At 48.3% G+C, this 18,165-nt stretch overlaps 7 protein-coding genes across 7 annotated transcripts; 2 read left to right on the top strand and 5 right to left on the bottom strand.

Moving 5' to 3' along the window:
- Positions 1-808: 808 nt before the first annotated feature.
- N7489_010279 (uncharacterized protein) lies at positions 809-1,286 on the bottom strand (the record flags this gene model as incomplete). Its single annotated transcript, XM_056716028.1, has 4 exons — positions 809-878; positions 975-1,045; positions 1,109-1,180; positions 1,278-1,286. The coding sequence occupies 4 exons, from the start codon at positions 1,284-1,286 to the stop codon at positions 809-811; spliced, it is 222 nt and encodes a 73-aa protein (XP_056563650.1).
- Positions 1,287-1,745: 459 nt separating this feature from the next.
- Positions 1,746-3,512, bottom strand: N7489_010278 (glycoside hydrolase family 72 protein; the record flags this gene model as incomplete). The annotated part of the gene is made up of 3 exons (XM_056716027.1): positions 1,746-3,196; positions 3,261-3,286; positions 3,388-3,512. The coding sequence occupies 3 exons, from the start codon at positions 3,510-3,512 to the stop codon at positions 1,746-1,748; spliced, it is 1,602 nt and encodes a 533-aa protein (XP_056563649.1).
- Positions 3,513-4,955: 1,443 nt separating this feature from the next.
- N7489_010277 (uncharacterized protein) lies at positions 4,956-5,942 on the bottom strand (the record flags this gene model as incomplete). Its single annotated transcript, XM_056716026.1, has 1 exon — positions 4,956-5,942. One exon carries the CDS (start codon positions 5,940-5,942, stop codon positions 4,956-4,958), a length of 987 nt encoding a protein of 328 aa, XP_056563648.1.
- A 1,799-nt stretch (positions 5,943-7,741) lies between these two features.
- Positions 7,742-9,494, bottom strand: N7489_010276 (uncharacterized protein; the record flags this gene model as incomplete). Its single annotated transcript, XM_056716025.1, has 5 exons — positions 7,742-8,636; positions 8,707-9,036; positions 9,099-9,172; positions 9,227-9,248; positions 9,307-9,494. 5 exons carry the CDS (start codon positions 9,492-9,494, stop codon positions 7,742-7,744), a joined length of 1,509 nt encoding a protein of 502 aa, XP_056563647.1.
- A 1,848-nt stretch (positions 9,495-11,342) lies between these two features.
- On the top strand, positions 11,343-12,692 carry N7489_010275 (uncharacterized protein; the record flags this gene model as incomplete). The annotated part of the gene is made up of 7 exons (XM_056716024.1): positions 11,343-11,418; positions 11,471-11,514; positions 11,567-11,695; positions 11,748-11,856; positions 11,915-12,146; positions 12,198-12,537; positions 12,600-12,692. The coding sequence occupies 7 exons, from the start codon at positions 11,343-11,345 to the stop codon at positions 12,690-12,692; spliced, it is 1,023 nt and encodes a 340-aa protein (XP_056563646.1).
- A 1,172-nt stretch (positions 12,693-13,864) lies between these two features.
- N7489_010274 (uncharacterized protein) lies at positions 13,865-15,874 on the top strand (the record flags this gene model as incomplete). The annotated part of the gene is made up of 1 exon (XM_056716023.1): positions 13,865-15,874. The coding sequence occupies one exon, from the start codon at positions 13,865-13,867 to the stop codon at positions 15,872-15,874; it is 2,010 nt and encodes a 669-aa protein (XP_056563645.1).
- Positions 15,875-16,121: 247 nt separating this feature from the next.
- N7489_010273 (SANT/Myb-like DNA-binding domain-containing protein) lies at positions 16,122-17,942 on the bottom strand (the record flags this gene model as incomplete). The annotated part of the gene is made up of 3 exons (XM_056716022.1): positions 16,122-17,610; positions 17,673-17,790; positions 17,849-17,942. The coding sequence occupies 3 exons, from the start codon at positions 17,940-17,942 to the stop codon at positions 16,122-16,124; spliced, it is 1,701 nt and encodes a 566-aa protein (XP_056563644.1).
- Positions 17,943-18,165: the final 223 nt, after the last annotated feature.

Below are 18,165 nucleotides of genomic sequence, written 5' to 3'. Positions count from 1 at the left end.
CAGAGACCATCGACATGGTGCTATCATTTCGCCGTTCTTGATATATCAGTGTCCCTCGTGAAGACTCCGTGGTTCATAAGGAACCTCAGTTGAAGATTTGGTCATATTAAAAGTGTTTCCATGTTCCAGTGGTCGCATTCACTTGAATGGCAATGGTGAGGTGGTGGGAATCCGAGAAACCCATCTTCCTGCGGTTGTCACAATCACCTGAGCACATGGATTTCCATCACACGCTGACATTTGAAACATAACCTGAAACTTGAGCGTTCATCAATACATATCTACTAGCGCTGTTTCTCCGGGTCTTCTCTAATATTACTCGGTTCCGACTAACTTGAATTTAGATATTTGCGGATTTATTCTAGTAAGTTCTAGACTATCGATATAATTCTCGTTGTATAATGAAGGGCAGTACACCAAACTGGAAATTAGCCTAGAACATTTCTTTGTCTCGCAGACCTACGACGGTAGCCGATATCCGATCTCCACAACTGTAGATATTGATCTGGAGGTGTTGTTGGTGTTTCAGGGCAAAATCAGTGGCAGAGGCAGTGGAGGGAGAGGAAGATCATATGTATGAGTCAACTACATCTATACATTTACTCACAAGGGATATCCACATCACCGCCGCATGTACACCCCATGAAAATCCCACCCCTACACCTACACCTACATAGTTTCCTACGCAAAGTGTCCACTCTCCCAAATCCAGTTCCTAGATATTTTCGCTTCCCATCAAAACTCCTAAAGCCATGCTAACCCGTGATATCGTAAAGAAGATTGCTTTCGGTTCCGCCGGCATGGTTGTCTATGCGCTGATACCGGGGAAACACTCGGGGAGACCCTTGTTGTGCTTATTGGAGGCATGCTCGAGGAGACTATAGCCGCGGATATATGTTAGCAAGGACTCGATATGCAGATAGAGCAACAGAAACAAAAGTATTCGCAGGGGATAGGGATGTGGAATAACGTACGCAGGCGCCTTGGTGGTCTGGAGGAAAGTCTGTCTGCAGACCTGGCACTGGATGTTCATGGCCTTCTCGTTCTAGATAAGAATGTGGGTCAGTGACTGGGGACAATATGATCGTTGGGAATGACGTTTACGTACGCTCTTAGTCTGCGACTTGGCGGTCTTGGTGTCCTTCGCGTTGCGCTCGCGCTTCATGTTTGCCTTAGCTCCCTATCCAGTATTGTTAGTTCACTGCGTGTTGATGGGCCTAAACAAAGAGCTCAGAATGGCCTGGTGTCATCTGTATGACTTGGGGATGCCTTCTTACATTGCCCATGTTTGCGATATTCGACTTGACGTCTGAAACGAGAGAAATGAGTTCGAAAAGGGGAATGCGATAGGATGTGGGTGTGAGGAAGATCTGTAATTTTTTGTAAAAAAAATTGTAAGTCCCGGTCTTAGGCCCCACGTGGGGAACAAATGCTTACTAATCATATCTATACGGGGCCGTAGCCTGGACCGGTCGTTGGCAGGCGAAGGAACCAATAAATTTCAAACTTCATAGTAGAACAGACCTCATGGCTGTGATGAGTGCGTTAGATATCGTGGCAATGTCCATGATTATCCTCTATGCTCAGCAATTTGGTACTACAATACTTATACGTCTAGTTATTTGGAATGTATAAAATATCAATGTCATTTCATTTATTCGAGTCGCAAACAGCTTGGACTCTTGGTACTATCCGCTACTAATACCTACACATGTAGGCAGAGAACCTGATCCGGGCGGCAATCATTACCAATAGTGGAACGGTATGCGGTAAAGCATCATGGTGATAAGGACCGTGCCAATTAGCAACCGTGCAAGGAAGAGTGCGTAGAGCTCTTCCATCTGACTGGAAGCTGCCCCTTCGGATGGGGGCGCTTTTCCGTCTGTGCTCTGTCCCGATCCAGCTGTGCCAGCCTGGCTGAGAAGTGTCTTGCAACTTCCGGAAGGATCCTTGGCAGACTGAACTGATGCTGCCCCCTTGAAATCGCACGCCGACTGAGCCTTCTTCTGGCCTTCGTAGTAGTGGTCAAAGACATATGAGAGTTGATCCTTGCTGGTACAGATGCTGTACGCCCCGTACCTTCCTGTGGTTGCGTTCTCGGAAATTCCATCGCAGGCGGTCTTGTCGCTTCCGCACACTGTACCAAACAACTCGCCGTACTGATCCCCCTTCACAGATTGACTGACCACGCACGAGAGACTGTCCACCATGCATGAACACAAGTCTTTGTTCGGCGAAGGTGGTAGGGGACTGGACTTTGCCAGCCACATGTCATTGACGGTGGGACAGGCGTGCGGGGAATTGGTGGGGGTGTAACTACCGCTGTTAATGCCGCTAGGGGTCGCAGTCTGAATTGCCTTCGAGTAATAGTCGAAGTCTGGCTGAGTGCTGACAGATTTGCCGTCAACAGAGACGAGCCCATAGTTGTTGGTACTTTCAAAGTACATGTAAACGATGCCACCACTCCAGACATTTGCCATATCGGGACCGAAGATTGCAGATATGTCGCCAAACTTGCGAGGCCTGATAGTATTGCATCCATATTCAGAGAAGAATATAGGGATGGGGTAATCCTTGTACTGCTCTGTGAGGTTTTTGTAACCGGAGCCCTGGAACGTGTTGTCTCCACACCATTCGTACATGTTGTATCCGAAAAAGTCAATTGAGGTAGACTGATCTCCACAGTTGAGATAGTCTGACAGCGCATTGCGGAAATCCGGTTGGTCGGTAGTTGCATAGCCAAAGCTCAAAGACTTTCTGTATCCCTTCTGTTTGACGTAGGCTTTCATGTCGCGCACCGCGGCTTTCACGAATGCTGCACCAATGGTCTCATTGACTTCATTCACAACCTCGTTCCCAGCGAAGAATCCAATCACATTGTCAAATTGATGCATCGCATCAATCACAGCAACATATCGATCGTATTGTTCAACGGTCCAAGTGGGCGAGTTGGATACAATCGACAGCTGTGGGGATGAGAGATCGGCAATAACATAAATTCCTGCATCGGCTAATTTCTGCATGCAAGCATCGTGGTTCTTGGTCGGGTCGACAGCGTAGACGCGGATGACGTTGGTCCGCAATTGCTGGAGGTAGGGGATATCACGTTCGCAACGAGAAACATCCGCTAGGGGATCAGTGTAGTGAGTGTTGTTAGATTGTCCGGTACCTCCGGCTCCTCCAGCATTGTAGTCCTCTGGATGATAGTCAGTTTCAAGTCATGCAAGAGTTGGAAGGGTTTCATTGTCTAGTATCCATACCCTGGTAGGCAATGCCACGGATGTAACTAGTCGCAAAATTAGCAACTGAAGCAGTTTCAAATAGTTTATAAACTCACAATTGCGTGCCACTGTTGGCATAAAAGAACTTGGAACCCTGTGGGGTGACCTCGTTAGTTGCTTGAATGCCCCGAACAGTGAAGAATTACTTGCTTTGATCTCAATTTGTGGGACACTGGCGATGGCAACAGCCAATAGCAGGAAGATTCCTGCTAGAACAGAATGAATTCGCATCTTAACTGTATTCAAGTCAGTCGTGATGATTGCTAGGATAGATATGAGATGAATACCAAGCTGTTGAGATGAAAGCCAGGAGGTTTCTGTGTAACAGCTGCACGCGTTGTTTATGGAAGAAGGAAAAGGAAAGTAGAAGGAGGAGAGAAACAAATATCCACGGGTACCACGTGCCACCTGGTCAGGTCCGACTGCCTACATAAAAATACGAAAGTGCCCAGGTGGGAAGCGACGAGGGGGTATCTGACCGCCTCATATTCTGCTCATTTTTCAGTAGCTTGGAGAGATATCGGTAATTTGAATGGCTGGGAGTATATATGCGTGTATTAGATTGATTTCAATTATGAATAACACCATCGAAACGGTAGGTAATCAACAGAGGATTTGTACGTCCTATCCCGAGCATAGTTCTCCACGGTATATTCCCTTCATCAGTACTAGAATCGGTGCTGGAAAGTCCCCAAACCTTCGACTACAACAACAGAATAAGGCTCGCATCTGCTCGTTCTAGTAGCCCAGAGTGTGTCTTCGGGTACTTGCAGTGGATAATCTTTCATAGTTGGTCTGTTTATACCTAGGTACATGCCTTGCGTTTGTATCGATATCCTCCTCTTGGCAGAGTCAAGCCTTTTTAATGTCCAAGTGGAGTATGTATGTCGCACGTACATACATACATGCGGCTCCACTAGTCAGTAAAGCGATCTGCACCCGAGGTCGGCAAGATCCGACATTGTCGCTGACCCACAGCTATTTTTATCGATTCATCTAGGGTAGAGTTTTGTCACGTGCACCTTCGGTCATCAAAGGCAAAATCCGACAAAATCCGAACTACAGCTGAGCAGACTTGCCTCCATTTTACATCTAATTTATAACTGAAGTGAACTCATGTATCGATTTTTATAGACACATCGTTTCTATAATTATCTGTCAATGAATACGTGTCATTATTGCTGTTGTGATCGGGCAGCGTACTAATCATCCGCGGGTCTCTTGAGGTTCCAATCCCATTGTGTAGTCAGTTCGAACGCCACAGGCGCTTCTATTCCTGTTTGCCTTGACCACGGGGTGTGAGTTGTCGTGCAGTGGGCGGCTAAAAATCCGAAGCTTGGCAATGCAAGGGTGCCAATACTTATAGTAGTATGGTCGGTCTTATCCATTACACGGTATACGGGCGGGAACCTCAATGTAGTCTCCCGGGACATTCTGTTGATGGTGGATTGAAAATGATAAACAGAAAAGTACATGCTATACTAAACAACATAAACCGAAAAATAAACGAAACTCCTGATGGTAGTTACATAGTATATTCCTTGATCTCCGAGTCCCGACCATATCGCTTTGGAATTCTAGCGAAGTATGACATCCCACCAGAGGAAGTGAAAAAGAAGGAAAACAAGACAAGCAAGGCAACCCGTCGCCCTTCGCTCATTACCTTGTTCCCAATTAGGCCGAAGCAGGTGATGGTGATGATGATGATGATGATGATCCTTGTTGCTGTCGCTCTTGTTCTTCCTTCTGCTTCTTCCGCTCCTTTGCCTGCACTTGCTCCTTTTTCCACAAGCCCTCGTAGTGATGCGTCACAAGAGGATCTCCTTGATCCGTAGGGTTTTTGTTTTGAAGAGCGGCGAAAGAGACTCCAGGCATGATCAAAACATCACCAACCAGCTTGGGTCGTGTGATGTGTGCGTAATCGCGATCATCGACGGGCCTACCGAGCAATTGCTCGAGACTCTGCATGATCGCGATCGTCATAATCTTGGGTCCCGTCACGTTGACCACGTCCGGAAGCATTTCCCAGGTGATCCCTTCGATGCCCACGGCATTCGCCCGAGCAATGTCTTTCAATTGATTGATGACAGTGTCAACGATAACTTGAAGATTGCGCGAATTCTTCCGTCCGACAAATACCCAGTTGCAGAACTGGGAAGCAACTTCCGTACCCGGTCCTCGCCATTCAAAGTCGAATTCCAATCCGACAATCATGTCGATGTTCTCATTTCGGTATTCCAGGGGTACCCACTCAGAGACTTCTTTCTCGCACGTGGTGTCTAGATCTCCCCAAATTCCACCTTCGGCGAGAACAACCAAGTAACGGAAGAGATCAGCGCGTAGGATCGCGATTGACAAGGCTTCATATACTTCGACGATATCCGGTCGGGTCTTAAAATAATGAGCGCGGACAAATGCTTCAGTCGACCGATCGGTCAACAGTTCTTGGCGCAAGGAAGGATTCTTGTTCGTCCAGCTGCCGGTCCATTCACGTTGATTTTCTGACAAATTGTCAGACTTATGCCAGACCTTGTCTGGAAGTGTATAAATGGGTGCAGCGGAAGGAGTAGGATGACTGTCGCTAGCTGAAGGTTTCTCCGGAGGTACTGATATTGATACCGAGGGCCCCATACCGGTTGTCCCCGTCTCTGGAGACTGCATGGGACTAGAGACAGGGGTGGATGTTTGTCTCCACGAGTAAAGATAACAAATGAGGGCAAATGAGATTATAAAGGCGACGGTTAAGCGCAAGGAGCGCGAGTCCTTTAAGTTGGTTAACATTGGAACGATGAAGAGCCTCAAAGCTGACACGAGGGGAGAACGTGTGGATACATGGGAACTCGAACAAGAACATTTGAAATCAGCAAAACCCTCAGAAGTCACCTAAATTTACATTAGCGTACGGCTGAACCCACGGGATTTTCCGTAATTTCCGTCGCCTGCGAAGGCCCCTTCGCACGTCGCCCCACTAGGTGATTGGAGTGGCGCAGGGATGGATACATGATCATGCGGATTTGGAGGTTCGTGCCCCTAGTAGCCCATTGCCAAGGCAATCTAATGCAGGAGTCGAGAAGATCACGTCGGCTAACGGGATACATTGATTCGGCCATGAGCCATCCCACCAAATTAGGTCGCTTAGACGCCCCTTATTGGTCCGGAGGACGTAACTTAGCGGAGAAGGTATAACGGTGAAATATCACACTCCCTACCGACACCTACTTCGTGCCTAGTAGCGTCGTTCGTGTCAACTTAGTGGGAAACAGCGTAACTAGTATATATGATGCATATTCGCATTTACATGGACTACATCGGGGAGCTACAACATATGCAGTCGGTTGTGAGGGGACTTTGTGCAGATTGGCTACAAACTGTAACAATAACAAGATCACGTATGGTCATGGCGTTATGGGTTCCTAGTGAGTTACCAATCAATGTCAGCAAATTCAAACCGATGAATGCAAATATTGACTTGGGCCCTGTTCCTTTCCGTAGTGGCAGCGCTACGTGTGTCGCTATGACAATATACCCAACATCGTCCTTACGCAAAACCTTCGGCGTCTAATATGTTTTGTGGGTCTCGTTGGAAAGCGAACACATTATATTGTGAATTACAGGCAACAACAACTGGGTTAAGTACTGTGTCCAATCCAAGGAACAGGATCTATAGATCGAAGATCCCGGCTAATAACAATCCCAGGCTCCTCTCCAGCAGCTCCTACCACAGCAGCTCCCACAATGCTTTCTACGGCAGATTGACAAGCCAGTCAATCACCAACACCTACTGAGGCTTTAACAGCAAGTTCCAGCCAAGCTTGGATTGCGGGTCATCGCGGTTATTGTAGCCCTCATAGTCTGGTGGATCTATCGACGAAAGCAAAAGCAGCCCCCGTTATCACAAGAATAGCTCTTTATGAGCCACGGTCCGCTGCAGCCATCACACCCACCCCCGGGATATCCACTACAACAGCCCATGGGTTATCCCCCACAACAGCCCATGGAGTATCCACCACAACAGCCGACTGGTTACCCACCATAACAGTCCACGGGATATCCACTGGAAACATACAAACAAATGCATGAACTGCCCAGTGTCCGGACTCCGCATGTATATGAGCTAGGCTCGAATGGCTACAGGTAGGAGACCTGCGATGGTTGAAGTGGCGAGGTATCTTATGGTTACGAACTCCACCGTGATGGTGAAATGGCCTTGAGATTCCATTATATGTTGATGACTTGAATGTAGTCTCACGATGTGTCGAGTGGCTGGTGTACATACCAACATGGGAAAGAAGCGATTTTATACATATTCAAGGACCGAGTTTTGAAGCTAATACCACGCATCTTTATTGGAGGCTGCTTACATATTTGGTTCACTTCCTGCCCGCAAATACATTTTTCTCATTTTCTGTTCCATGTCATAAAGACTTAGAAACATCACTATACATAATGCACCACAAGTATCATGTCCGCTCGCATGTATTCTCCGCGTCAACATCCACACAGTGCGCAGCAAACTTACTCGACTTCCTCAGACGTTCCCCATATATCCTCAATACAGGCGACAGGAAGCAAAACCCAGTAGCCAGACTAGCCAGGACACACATGGCTTTATTCGGACCCAGCCCACTAAACATTCGCCCAGAAAACAACGGAAATGAAGCCGCCAACATACAGCGCACAAGACCCAGCGCCGCAAATCCACTAGCCGAGTACGACCGATAGCTGTCCGACATATATCCAACCAGAACGATACCAAACTCGTTGATCGCAAACCCGGTCAGGAACAGCGGCACCACAGACGCAGAATAATGCACATGCACAGCGGGAGGGATCGTCCATGCAAACCACCACAATGCAATCATTAGCACCGGTGCAGCGATAATGTACCCGGTTAGTTTGTGCTCGGGGATAACGCGTTCGCCACGCTGGCGCCGGCGTGCTGTTTTGCGGTACTCCAGGAAGCGGGTACCGAAGTTTGGAAGGAACCCGAAGCCGAGGGCCAGGAAGGGGAGACTAGCTTGAGTGGCTGTGAGGCCGAATGATTGATAAACTCCGGGCAGGATATCCGTGAACAGGTAGATGAGTCCAGTGGAGATGCCGCACACGATTGAGACTGCTGCGACGATGGGCTCTGTGAAGAGGAGCTGGACTGGTCGGAAGGCGAATTGGCGCGCGAACGACTGGAGGTCTAGAACCTTGTCTGGGTTCAATGCTTGGAGAGAATGGTCGCCAGTAATGCGACGCAGGTGTCGAACCTCCTGTGTCAGGAGGACAGTTGGGCGAGATTCACGGATCGCGAGTAGCAATATGGTTAAGATTCCGGTGACTATGGCGGCCACATAGAAAACCCATTTCCTATAACGATCTGTTAGTTCTTTGGTCTTTATCTGTGTACAGACTGTCTTCGAGTTGGAACGGTACTTACCATCCCCAAACAGCAGTGATATATGCACTCATCACCGGCCCCACTGCAATACCCAAATTCGCCATGGCCATGTACGGCAGCGTAAGCCATATCATCTCCTTAGTGTCGAACATATCTTGCATACTGCCATTGATGACAGCGCTCGGGACCGCGGACAAAAAGCCTGTGATGAGGCGCCCTATGGCGCCTGCAGCAGGTAACTCCGCTGCCGAAATCAACACGCAGAATATACTGTACAATGCAGTGCTGCCCACATACAGTTTCTTTCGGCCATAGCATTCCGAGTAAGGAGGCAATACTATGCTGCCAATGCCTTGAGCGAGAAGATATCTTTGTCCCATCTGGTAAGCATTTCCCGTACCATATTCATACCGACAGAGAAATACACTCACGTCGAGATGTATATAAACACAGACAGGGTCTCGCCAATTCCAAAGTGGTGCTGTGCATTTCTGGCAGCTGTGGCCTGCTTATGTGTTAGCATTTAAGATAAATGCAATATAGATGCGATGCCATATACCCCTGATGTGCTCACTGCAGTCCTAATTCGCAATAATGGTTAGACTCATCGATTATCAATACCTGAACGGGAAAACCCACGTATAAAACTCCAAAAAGATGATAATGCTAGCATCATACGCTTTTCTCGAACTGCTCCAATTCCGTGGATGACGCGGGTTCATGGCATCCCAACCGACGAGGTTCTTCTCATCTCCAGTGCGCTTCAAACCTTGGATTTTGAGGGCTTGGTTTACCTCTAGCCGTGGTTTGGGAGCCGGGATGATCATGATGGTTACTGAGCCAAGGATTGAGGTTAAGCTTAAATGGACCGGGACAGGAAAGGAAATTTATAGGATTGAGCCCAGGCATTCTTCAATTGAGTTTCTCTATGAGCACATAGGTTTCGGAAGTCCTAGAAACATTAGCTGAACAGCAGGGAAAACTTGAATGATTCTGGTAGATCTTATAGATACATGCAAGGGATGGTAATAAGAATAAGGGTGCTGAAGTCTTTGACCCACCGCGAGGACGTAAGCTCATAACCCACATAAGAGTAATAGCTATGTTGATCTTACCATCATCATATAATCTCCCTTGTTGATCATATACATTCTCTACGCTTAAGAATGCCAATTAGCAACCGGGGTTTGGCTTGTCCTTTGCAGGTGGTTTACGTGCGACCGGACATTTGCAGAGGGGCATATTAGTTATGCAATTGAAGGATCTGCTTGTGACCATGGCTAAGCTTTGTATGCAGGATCATTAAGACCACGGGTGGCTGTATACTTACGGCGATCCATATTTATTGTTTCAAGTATACATATGCCTGGATACTTTCACTTCATGTAATTGTCATTCAGAGTCCAATAAAACCAGTGTCATATTAGTGTTTATGATATATATCCTAACTATATCGTGGTTGACGCTGACTTCTCTAGTGTTGCACAATCGGGACATTTTTAATGGGCTTAACCAGCAAGAGCTTGAACTAATAAATCAAATACCCTATCGAACAGTGTTTTCTTTCCCCTTTTTGGTGTTTAGTTTCTTTTCTATCCCTGTTTTCACTAGATTCATCATCAGACGATGGTGGACCTAGGAAATACTAGGGATTGCACTGTTTCAGAAGATGTTAATCATCAACACGCTCTTTTCAACCCGAGGCTCCCATATTAAGCCACCAGTATACCACTATCACAACAGGTGGCATAAAATCCAAATCTCGGCCTCTTGCTTCAGGACTTAACCGCCGCTTATTACTTGCTGTACTGAGTATATTCAAAATTCTACCTTAAAGCCTTTGTCCGGTTAAGATCAACAGCTAAATCAACGATGTTGGCATGGTGGTATATAATCCCAGAGTACCAAGCCCCTTCCAATCAATGCTTTCACACTTAAACTGCTCTAACATACATTCATTGGCAGAAAACAAATACTAACACAAAATACTAGAAGAGAACACGTTTTAGGCACCCTGGATACAAATTCTATAGATTTTCCTCGAAATACCCTTACTCTAGATTCCAATTATTTGCACACGTGGAGAGAGTGCGAGATCTACGGGCGACGAAGTATGCCACGCAGGACTTTGGTAATATTGGTCAATATTGTTACCGTTTTCCCTCCTTTCTTCAATTCACAAAATATTCTATACTACAAAGACTGATAACCTGGTTTGATCTATAAGTATTTAGGATTTAACTTAGATGGCGGTATCCCCCGGGGACCCGGGGCTCACTGAGGTAGCCCAGGAGATGTCACCCCCGGGGCTCTGGCACCCCGGCACTCGACCTCAACAATGAAATCGGTTGAATAGTACCTAGTCGATCGTGTTCAGCTACTAGTCAATCCATAGGACAACGTCCCCGTGACACACCTCATCGCCCGTTGGGATCTATTACTGGGACCACCAGGTACAAGCTGTAGGTCAATTCAATTTGGTCACTGGTGAACCAAAGACGCTGGTGTGCATTAAAAAGAATTTCCACTGGTATTTAAGTATGGGGTCGCATCGTCAACTCGACTTTGAATCGCTTCGACTCTATCATATACGAAATCTGTTCCCAGATCCCTGACAGTCTTGTTATAACCCACACGCAAGTTTGCTACACTTACCGCTGAATACGACTTGCAATATGCCGACTGTAAACTTACTGGAATATCTTGACTCGCGAACCCAGGTGGATATTGACACATACAGTGCTGAAGGTTGTGGGTCTTTTGACTTGTGTTAGGCTGAAAACTAATGAAGGTCTCACATCAGCTTCCAAAGAAATTGGACCCTTTCAAGATGCAACAGGAAATCAAGTATTAGAATATACCTGAAAGGCCTGTCCGTTTGTGCTAATTCGCACGACAGCTTGAGGTGCAAGCGGAGATTGTCAAGCCCAGCAGAAGTGGCGTGCTGAAAAGATCACTAGCGTTGGCAGCCACGATCCATCCACAATTTGCCAATCTCAGCATTGAGGAGCTTGCGGTGGAGGTGGTGGTAAGTGTTCAGAAAATGGTGTGATGCGGATATAGAAAGTTGACCGGTCTAGGCAATTGAACTAGCCCTCGAAGTGATCCAAAATGTTTACGGGAATGTCCATGTTATGATCAACCCAAGCTATGCCTACAATACTCAGGCGATAGTTGCAAATGCCCAACGTAAAATGTACCCCACAAGTCTACATCAAGAAGAGAGATGTTAATTTACGTACCCCAGGATCGCATCTTATCTGCCAAATCGTTGACCCCGACTTTGACACATCTCGCCTGGTCACCAAGATACCAACGACATGGGAGGGAATGCAAGCTGCACGCCAGCTCAAACAAAGTGGAATAAAGACTTTAGCCACGACGCTCTTCTCAATGGAACAGGCGGTCCTTGCGGGCGAAGCCGGCTGTATATCGATTTCACCGTTTGTGCATGAACTCAAAACCGAGACTTACAAGGGGTGAGTGAGAGATATCGGCGGGTATTGGGTGTATCTCTAATTCTTTGACAGATACAAGGACAGCAACCCAATCCTTAGTGTTTGTGTGCAAGCACAACAGTTCTATCGCCAGAACTCTCTGCCCACACGGGTAAAAGCCTGTGTGACACTGAGCATCGATGAGCTGATTATGCTCGCCGGGGTCGACGCACTGACTATAGCACCAGCGGTTCTGAAAGAACTTGCAGCTATAGAGATACCGCAAGAGAAGTTGGATAGTATGTCCTTGTTTGCAATAAACGCCAAGGCCACCGAGGCTGTCAGCTATCCTTCGTATATCGATTCGGAGAGTCAATACCGGGTTGATTTCGCTGCCAGTGAGGGTGGAAAGGCGCAGTTTAAGACAGCGCAGGTAAGAATACATTTTCAGCTTGTATCTTTTGCCCAATAAAGACTGACTAATCTCTAATGCAGGCAATTGCTCTGTTTTGTGATGCTCAAACCGCGGTGGAGTTGTATGTCAAGTCTCAATTGGAGGACTATTCTTACACTCCAATCACTTTATAAAGCACCATTTGGACGGTACTAAGAGCGTAATTCAAATTATAGAGACTCGGTCTGTCAGTCTTAAGTTGTTGCTTGTTCGTTTAATTATTTTGCTTCTTTTGCTTCACTGCGGCATATGCCGTCGTGCGAAACCTCAGAGCATCTAGCCAACAACTCGAGGCTGACGGATTGACCTTACTGTGATTATAACTCAGTGATTGGGCATGCTTAGAACAAGATATAAGAATTATACTATATTGTCTAGGACTGATCATGACTTTCGGGCATAAATAAACGCACAAACTATCATTGGCCCACTTCTTGAGATACCTTAGATATGCTCCCATCTTCCCTAGCCAGTATTATTGAATGATTAGCGATCCATAGCAATGAAGCTCTTGAGGGCCTTTTTATAGTTGTAACAGCAGTCTATAACTAGCGCAAGGCTTGTGTTACAGCGGGTTCGTAGGTGCGGCCCGCGTTTGACCCACTTCGGACGCTAGTATGTATTGGGAAATGATTTCCACGAAGGTAGGTGCATGTATACTGGGTGAAGAGAACATGAAATTTCAACCTTGGAACATACATGTGTATGTAATGGCTCGCTCTAATCAATACTCCAGGTATTCATCTGGATGGTATCTTCCTGTCTCTATGGATATTTTCAAAGTTCAAAGTTCATAAACATAAATTACCAGGATCCGAATGTTAATAAACAGCAGGAGCGACCTCGGGGTGTTCCGAAATGGAAGGTGCTTTCCCCAAAATGCCCTTAAGGAGAGGTTTACGAACGCGTAAAATTCATCTTGTAAACATCCCATGTCCAAATGTTCTTATTTGCATGTCCGCGTCTCCGAAGGGGACATCGAGCTGGATCTCCAGGTGGTTTCACACAATCCTATCAACATGGTCAAATGCAGAATGTGGATGGTGCGAGGGAGCAAGCCCAAGGTAAGGCCCAACCCAATATTTGATGTCAAGGTCACCTCTGGCTAACTTGAGCTACCGCAGGCCCCTCACCAGGACCAGCTACAACTCCTGTTCGAGATCTGAGGCGGAGATCTACAAGTATTTCACGTCGGCTCCGGCATCGATTCTCGAGAGAATCCAGGCAGTCCGGCGAACACCGCCCCATTTTTCCCTTCTTGCTCAAGCCAAAGCCAAATACTCCCAAAGGAACTACGGGGCTATCAATGGTTGGGGACATGGGAAGCAGTCTAATGAGCGAACGAGGGTACGACAGTGATGCCCAGTATATTGGGAGTCCTCAGCATGCCGATCATTTGAGAGGGTCACCCGGAAGCCCGGCGGTTCGCAGAATGGGGTTGCATGATCTAATAGAGCACAGTCGTGAGCGAAATGACTTGGAGATGTGGGCGGGTTCCGCAAGCCATGATCAACCCGACTCCCCGGGAACTCCCTTTGGGATGCACTATATACCCACGCCAACAGGAAGTTTGAGGGGGCACTTAGCCCATCCCAACTCTGCAACCGAGGGCACAGGTAGCCAATCCGTGTCTTCATTCAACAATGGGCGGTCGGGCGATCAAGACACATTCACGAAAGCTCTCCCAAGTCTCCCTCCCAGTCAAGAAGAATCAGCTTCACCAAGCCTAGATCGTCTCCGATCTCGAGAAGGCTTTATAGGCAGCAGCCGTGAGAACCTTCAAAATCTTGTGCCTGACTGGACTCAATACGTGGGATCAAATCCCAACGATCGTCGCGCAGCATCTTCAGCGTCGCTAGCCAGGGAAGATCGGGGCATTATGGTTTCGAAAACACGACAACCAACAAGCTCTCCCAGGACATACTCTGAGACCCGAGTACCGCATCTCGGTGATCTAGACCTTTCCCACAGACTCGCAGGGACAAGCATGGGGTCTGGGCCGCCATCAACTAACCCATCCATGTTGGAACTGCCACGTGCGAATAGATATGGGCCACAAATGGCATCACAAGAGAACTTTCAATCTCATGAAAGATCTAGAACGTCAGAAAATGTGGGATCGGAGTCCCAGAAGCAACCTACGTCTCATCAACGAGACGCGTCCTCCTTCTATTCGCGTCAAAGCAGTAGCCCTTCACATGGGGCGTCTGCCGTTCAATCACTGAGAATCCACGCTGCGAATGAAATGGATAGTCTACCGAACATCCATGCACGAATGGCAGCTGAGACTGGTTCGATCCAAAGTGAACGGGAACCAGGTGCCGAGGTTGTGAAAAGCAAATTTGTTGAGCAACTTGATGCGGCGAATTGGGGAACACCCCATGTTCAAGGGACTTCCAATGGCGCCAGCAGTACCTTTCCACATCGTAGAGTCAGTCCTGGCTGGATGACCGGGGGCCGACGAATGGGCTACGGGTATAGCTTGGTGGAACATGCTGACGATCACCCACCAACAATTGGAGGGAACAGCAGTCCATTTCCAAACGGGGATTGTAACACGAGCCCTACCAATACCAACGGGGAGCCTATTTTGACAACAACGATGTGGGCCAAAATGAAGAGCCAACCAGTCCGAGGTAATCGTCACGCACCGCTGGTGGTGGATTTGGCTGGTGAAAGAATGCCTGCAGAGGAAGCCAGCCATGGAAGTTCAATTCGCCCGCAGCACATTGAGTCGCCAACTTCCGCAAAATCACCAACTTCTGCAAAGACGCCTACTTCTGCAGCCAGCTTCTATATCGAAGACGTGGATGAAACGTTCTTAAGTCGATGGGCGAAGGCCAGCCGTTCCACACGTAAACAACCACAACCAAACAAGTACCATGATTCAGCCCATGGGCGCACTGTCTCTTCTCCGAATGATTCACCACTTGGTGAACGCCGCTCCTCGGTGGATCAGACAAACTATCCGCCCTCCGTGTACTTCGATCCGTCGAACGACAGGAGTGCAGACAGATTGAATAGAGTGCCTTCCCGCTCACGTAGTGGACGTTGGTTACTAAAGTTCTCGAGAAACAGGGAAAGCAAGAAACGCTCGAACCTCCCTGCAAAAGCAGCATCTCAGGAAGAACCACTTCAGGAGTGGCCAGTACAGTACGAAGAGCGTCCGTCGAGTGACCTAGGACGAGCAGATTCTACCAGAAGCGATGCAGCAGAAGAGCTCGCAAGTGCGTATCAGGACTGCATTGGGATGCCTGGGGCCTTTTATGGAAGCCGGTGGGCGAGCCGAACAAGTCTGGTGGTGGAAGCAGAGTGATGAAGACGCACAGCAACAATCATCGCAGTAGTAACAAGGGTACATTGGTTGAACAAGCACACGAATACTGTTATCGGGGTCTCTGGGGCCAATTCTGCTGTTATTATTATCGGCGGGGATGGAGATGGTTTAATTATGAGTATGCTTCTCAGTCAGGTGTCATTAGTCGTACAGAATATGGGTAATTGATCCCTAATACATCTTACACTTCGCAGTGCAGTTCATCACCAGTAAAGAAGCAAATCATCTATCTCCTCTGCCGCTTGTTGCTCTTGTCGCTTGCGCCACTGAGCACACTAGCGGACCGCTTGTGGTTACCATCCCCTTGCTGAGCACCAGCCCCCTGTGTGTTCTGTGGGGCAGTAGAATGACCCAAAACGCCGGCATCGCCGTCTTCAGTCTCTTTCTTCACATGGGGATGTTCGGGGTCAGCACTTGGCCCCGTGATACCAGCAGCTTCTCGTAGTTTGCGTTCGCGCTCCATTTTCGCGGCTTCGAGTACACGGATCTCACTTTCAACCTTTTCGGACACCTTGCGGGCGTCGAGAAGCATATTGACAGACTGAATGAGTTTCTCGAAATCCTTGCATACACGCTCAGTAGGCATGAACAGGCGCACAGGAATCTCAAGCTCGGATAGAGCATTGGCCAGTTTCTGGGTTTGCACGTTGGACTTGGCCTGCGTAAGTCGCTGCGCACGGTCGCTGCGGAATTGCACGCCTGCGGAGACACGCTCGTGATGCTGGACGCCGTACTTTGCTTCCTCCGCTGGGGTGAGCGTGCGTACCATTTGATTGGTTTCCTTTGATGCAATAGCTCCCTTCTTGTTTGCGCCCTGTGACACGGGGGTCTCGGCTCGGCCTAGGCCACCTGCGGTAGTTGGAGTCTGACCGGCAGGACTTGGGATGGCACCGTCCCCGAGGATGGAGCGGCGTTTCTTGCTCTTGTCGGCTTGCAGTAGAGTCTGCAAGAGCTGGGAAAGACCCGCGCTGGACTGATACATTGTGGTGTTGCCGACGCTGATGGGAACCTCGAGGCGAGAGTAGAGCTCTCGGCGTTCGGTGATGAAGTTCTGCTCGTTGCTTGTGATGCGCTTCAATTCTTCGAGTAGCATTGCCTCCTCGCGGACCTCATCGGCTGTCCGGTTGAGCTGGAGAGCAGCCAGTTCTTTACGGTCGCGCTCTCGGTCGGGGTCAAACTTGAGCATCTTTTCGTGTAGATCGAACTCGGCCTCAGACATTTCTGAGGGTGGGTGTTCTAGTGAGAGCATTGTTGCAGCAATGTAATAGTATCGCGCTTTCATCTGCTCCATTGTCCGATGGTGTTTCGCAGGCACAAGGGCATTCGCATCCGGCTGAGTGTCCATTCGTGGTTGGTAGTCATAACGATCTGCGATCAGCACCCAGCGAATGTCGTATTCCGTGACGAGTCCCACCAGATAATCTGTTTCCTCGCGCGACCAGTCATCACTTTGAAGATGTCGATTATACTCGTCATCTGTGTACCGACGGGGCAAGCGCGGTTTGACGTTGTACTTGGCGAAGGCATATTCCTGCTCTGGCAGTTTCGGTACGTCCACTTTCTCTTCTTGCTTGGGCTGATCCACTTCCATCTGGGATTCTGAGGGTGCAGATGCAGGTGCGGGAACAGGTGGTCGCGCCGACTCGTGTTTTCTCTGCCAGTGGTTCAAAACCAGGCCATCCGAACGGGCATTGTTCGTGAACGGTGTCATGCTCCTACATAGGGTCCAATATCAGTATGCATCCGGGATCTCCAAATAGCCGCATCTTGAACATACCAAGGTCGAACGCGCAGCTTGTTCATCCATTTTGGACGGCCCTTGTACTTGTTCTCGTTAATGGCGATTGGTGGCGCCCTTTCGCCCAGTAGCGCGTACAATTCACGGGTAATACCCTCTGCAACGGAAAACTGTCAGTAATCTATGTCATTCATAATAGAGCGCATTACACCTACCTGGTCGCTTCTCGGCCACCTTCTGCTTCTTGTGTGGTCTGGGTTGCCCTTCTGCGGGCAAATCCAGCATGTCGCGCACATCGGCCGCGGCCATATTGGCGGTTCGATCGGGGGAGTGATCTGTCTAGACACGCCACGAAGGGGGATTTCTTCGGTTTTCGACGATTAAAGATTTATTAAACGGCCACAGAGAGATAAAAGCAGAATTTGTTTGATGAAATAAAGACTAGTGAATGTCGAAATTGAAGATCACATCGACAGAGGCTTCCCGCTGGAAAGGGAGGCATTCCAGAGATGGTAGGCGGTGAGGTGCCACG

This window comes from Penicillium chrysogenum (assembly GCF_028827035.1).
Source record: "Penicillium chrysogenum strain IBT 35668 chromosome Unknown utg000005l_segment0_segment0, whole genome shotgun sequence".
Taxonomy (NCBI): domain Eukaryota; kingdom Fungi; phylum Ascomycota; class Eurotiomycetes; order Eurotiales; family Aspergillaceae; genus Penicillium; species Penicillium chrysogenum.
Note: the sequence above shows the minus strand (reverse complement) of the source record. Positions and strands in the feature narration are given on the sequence as shown.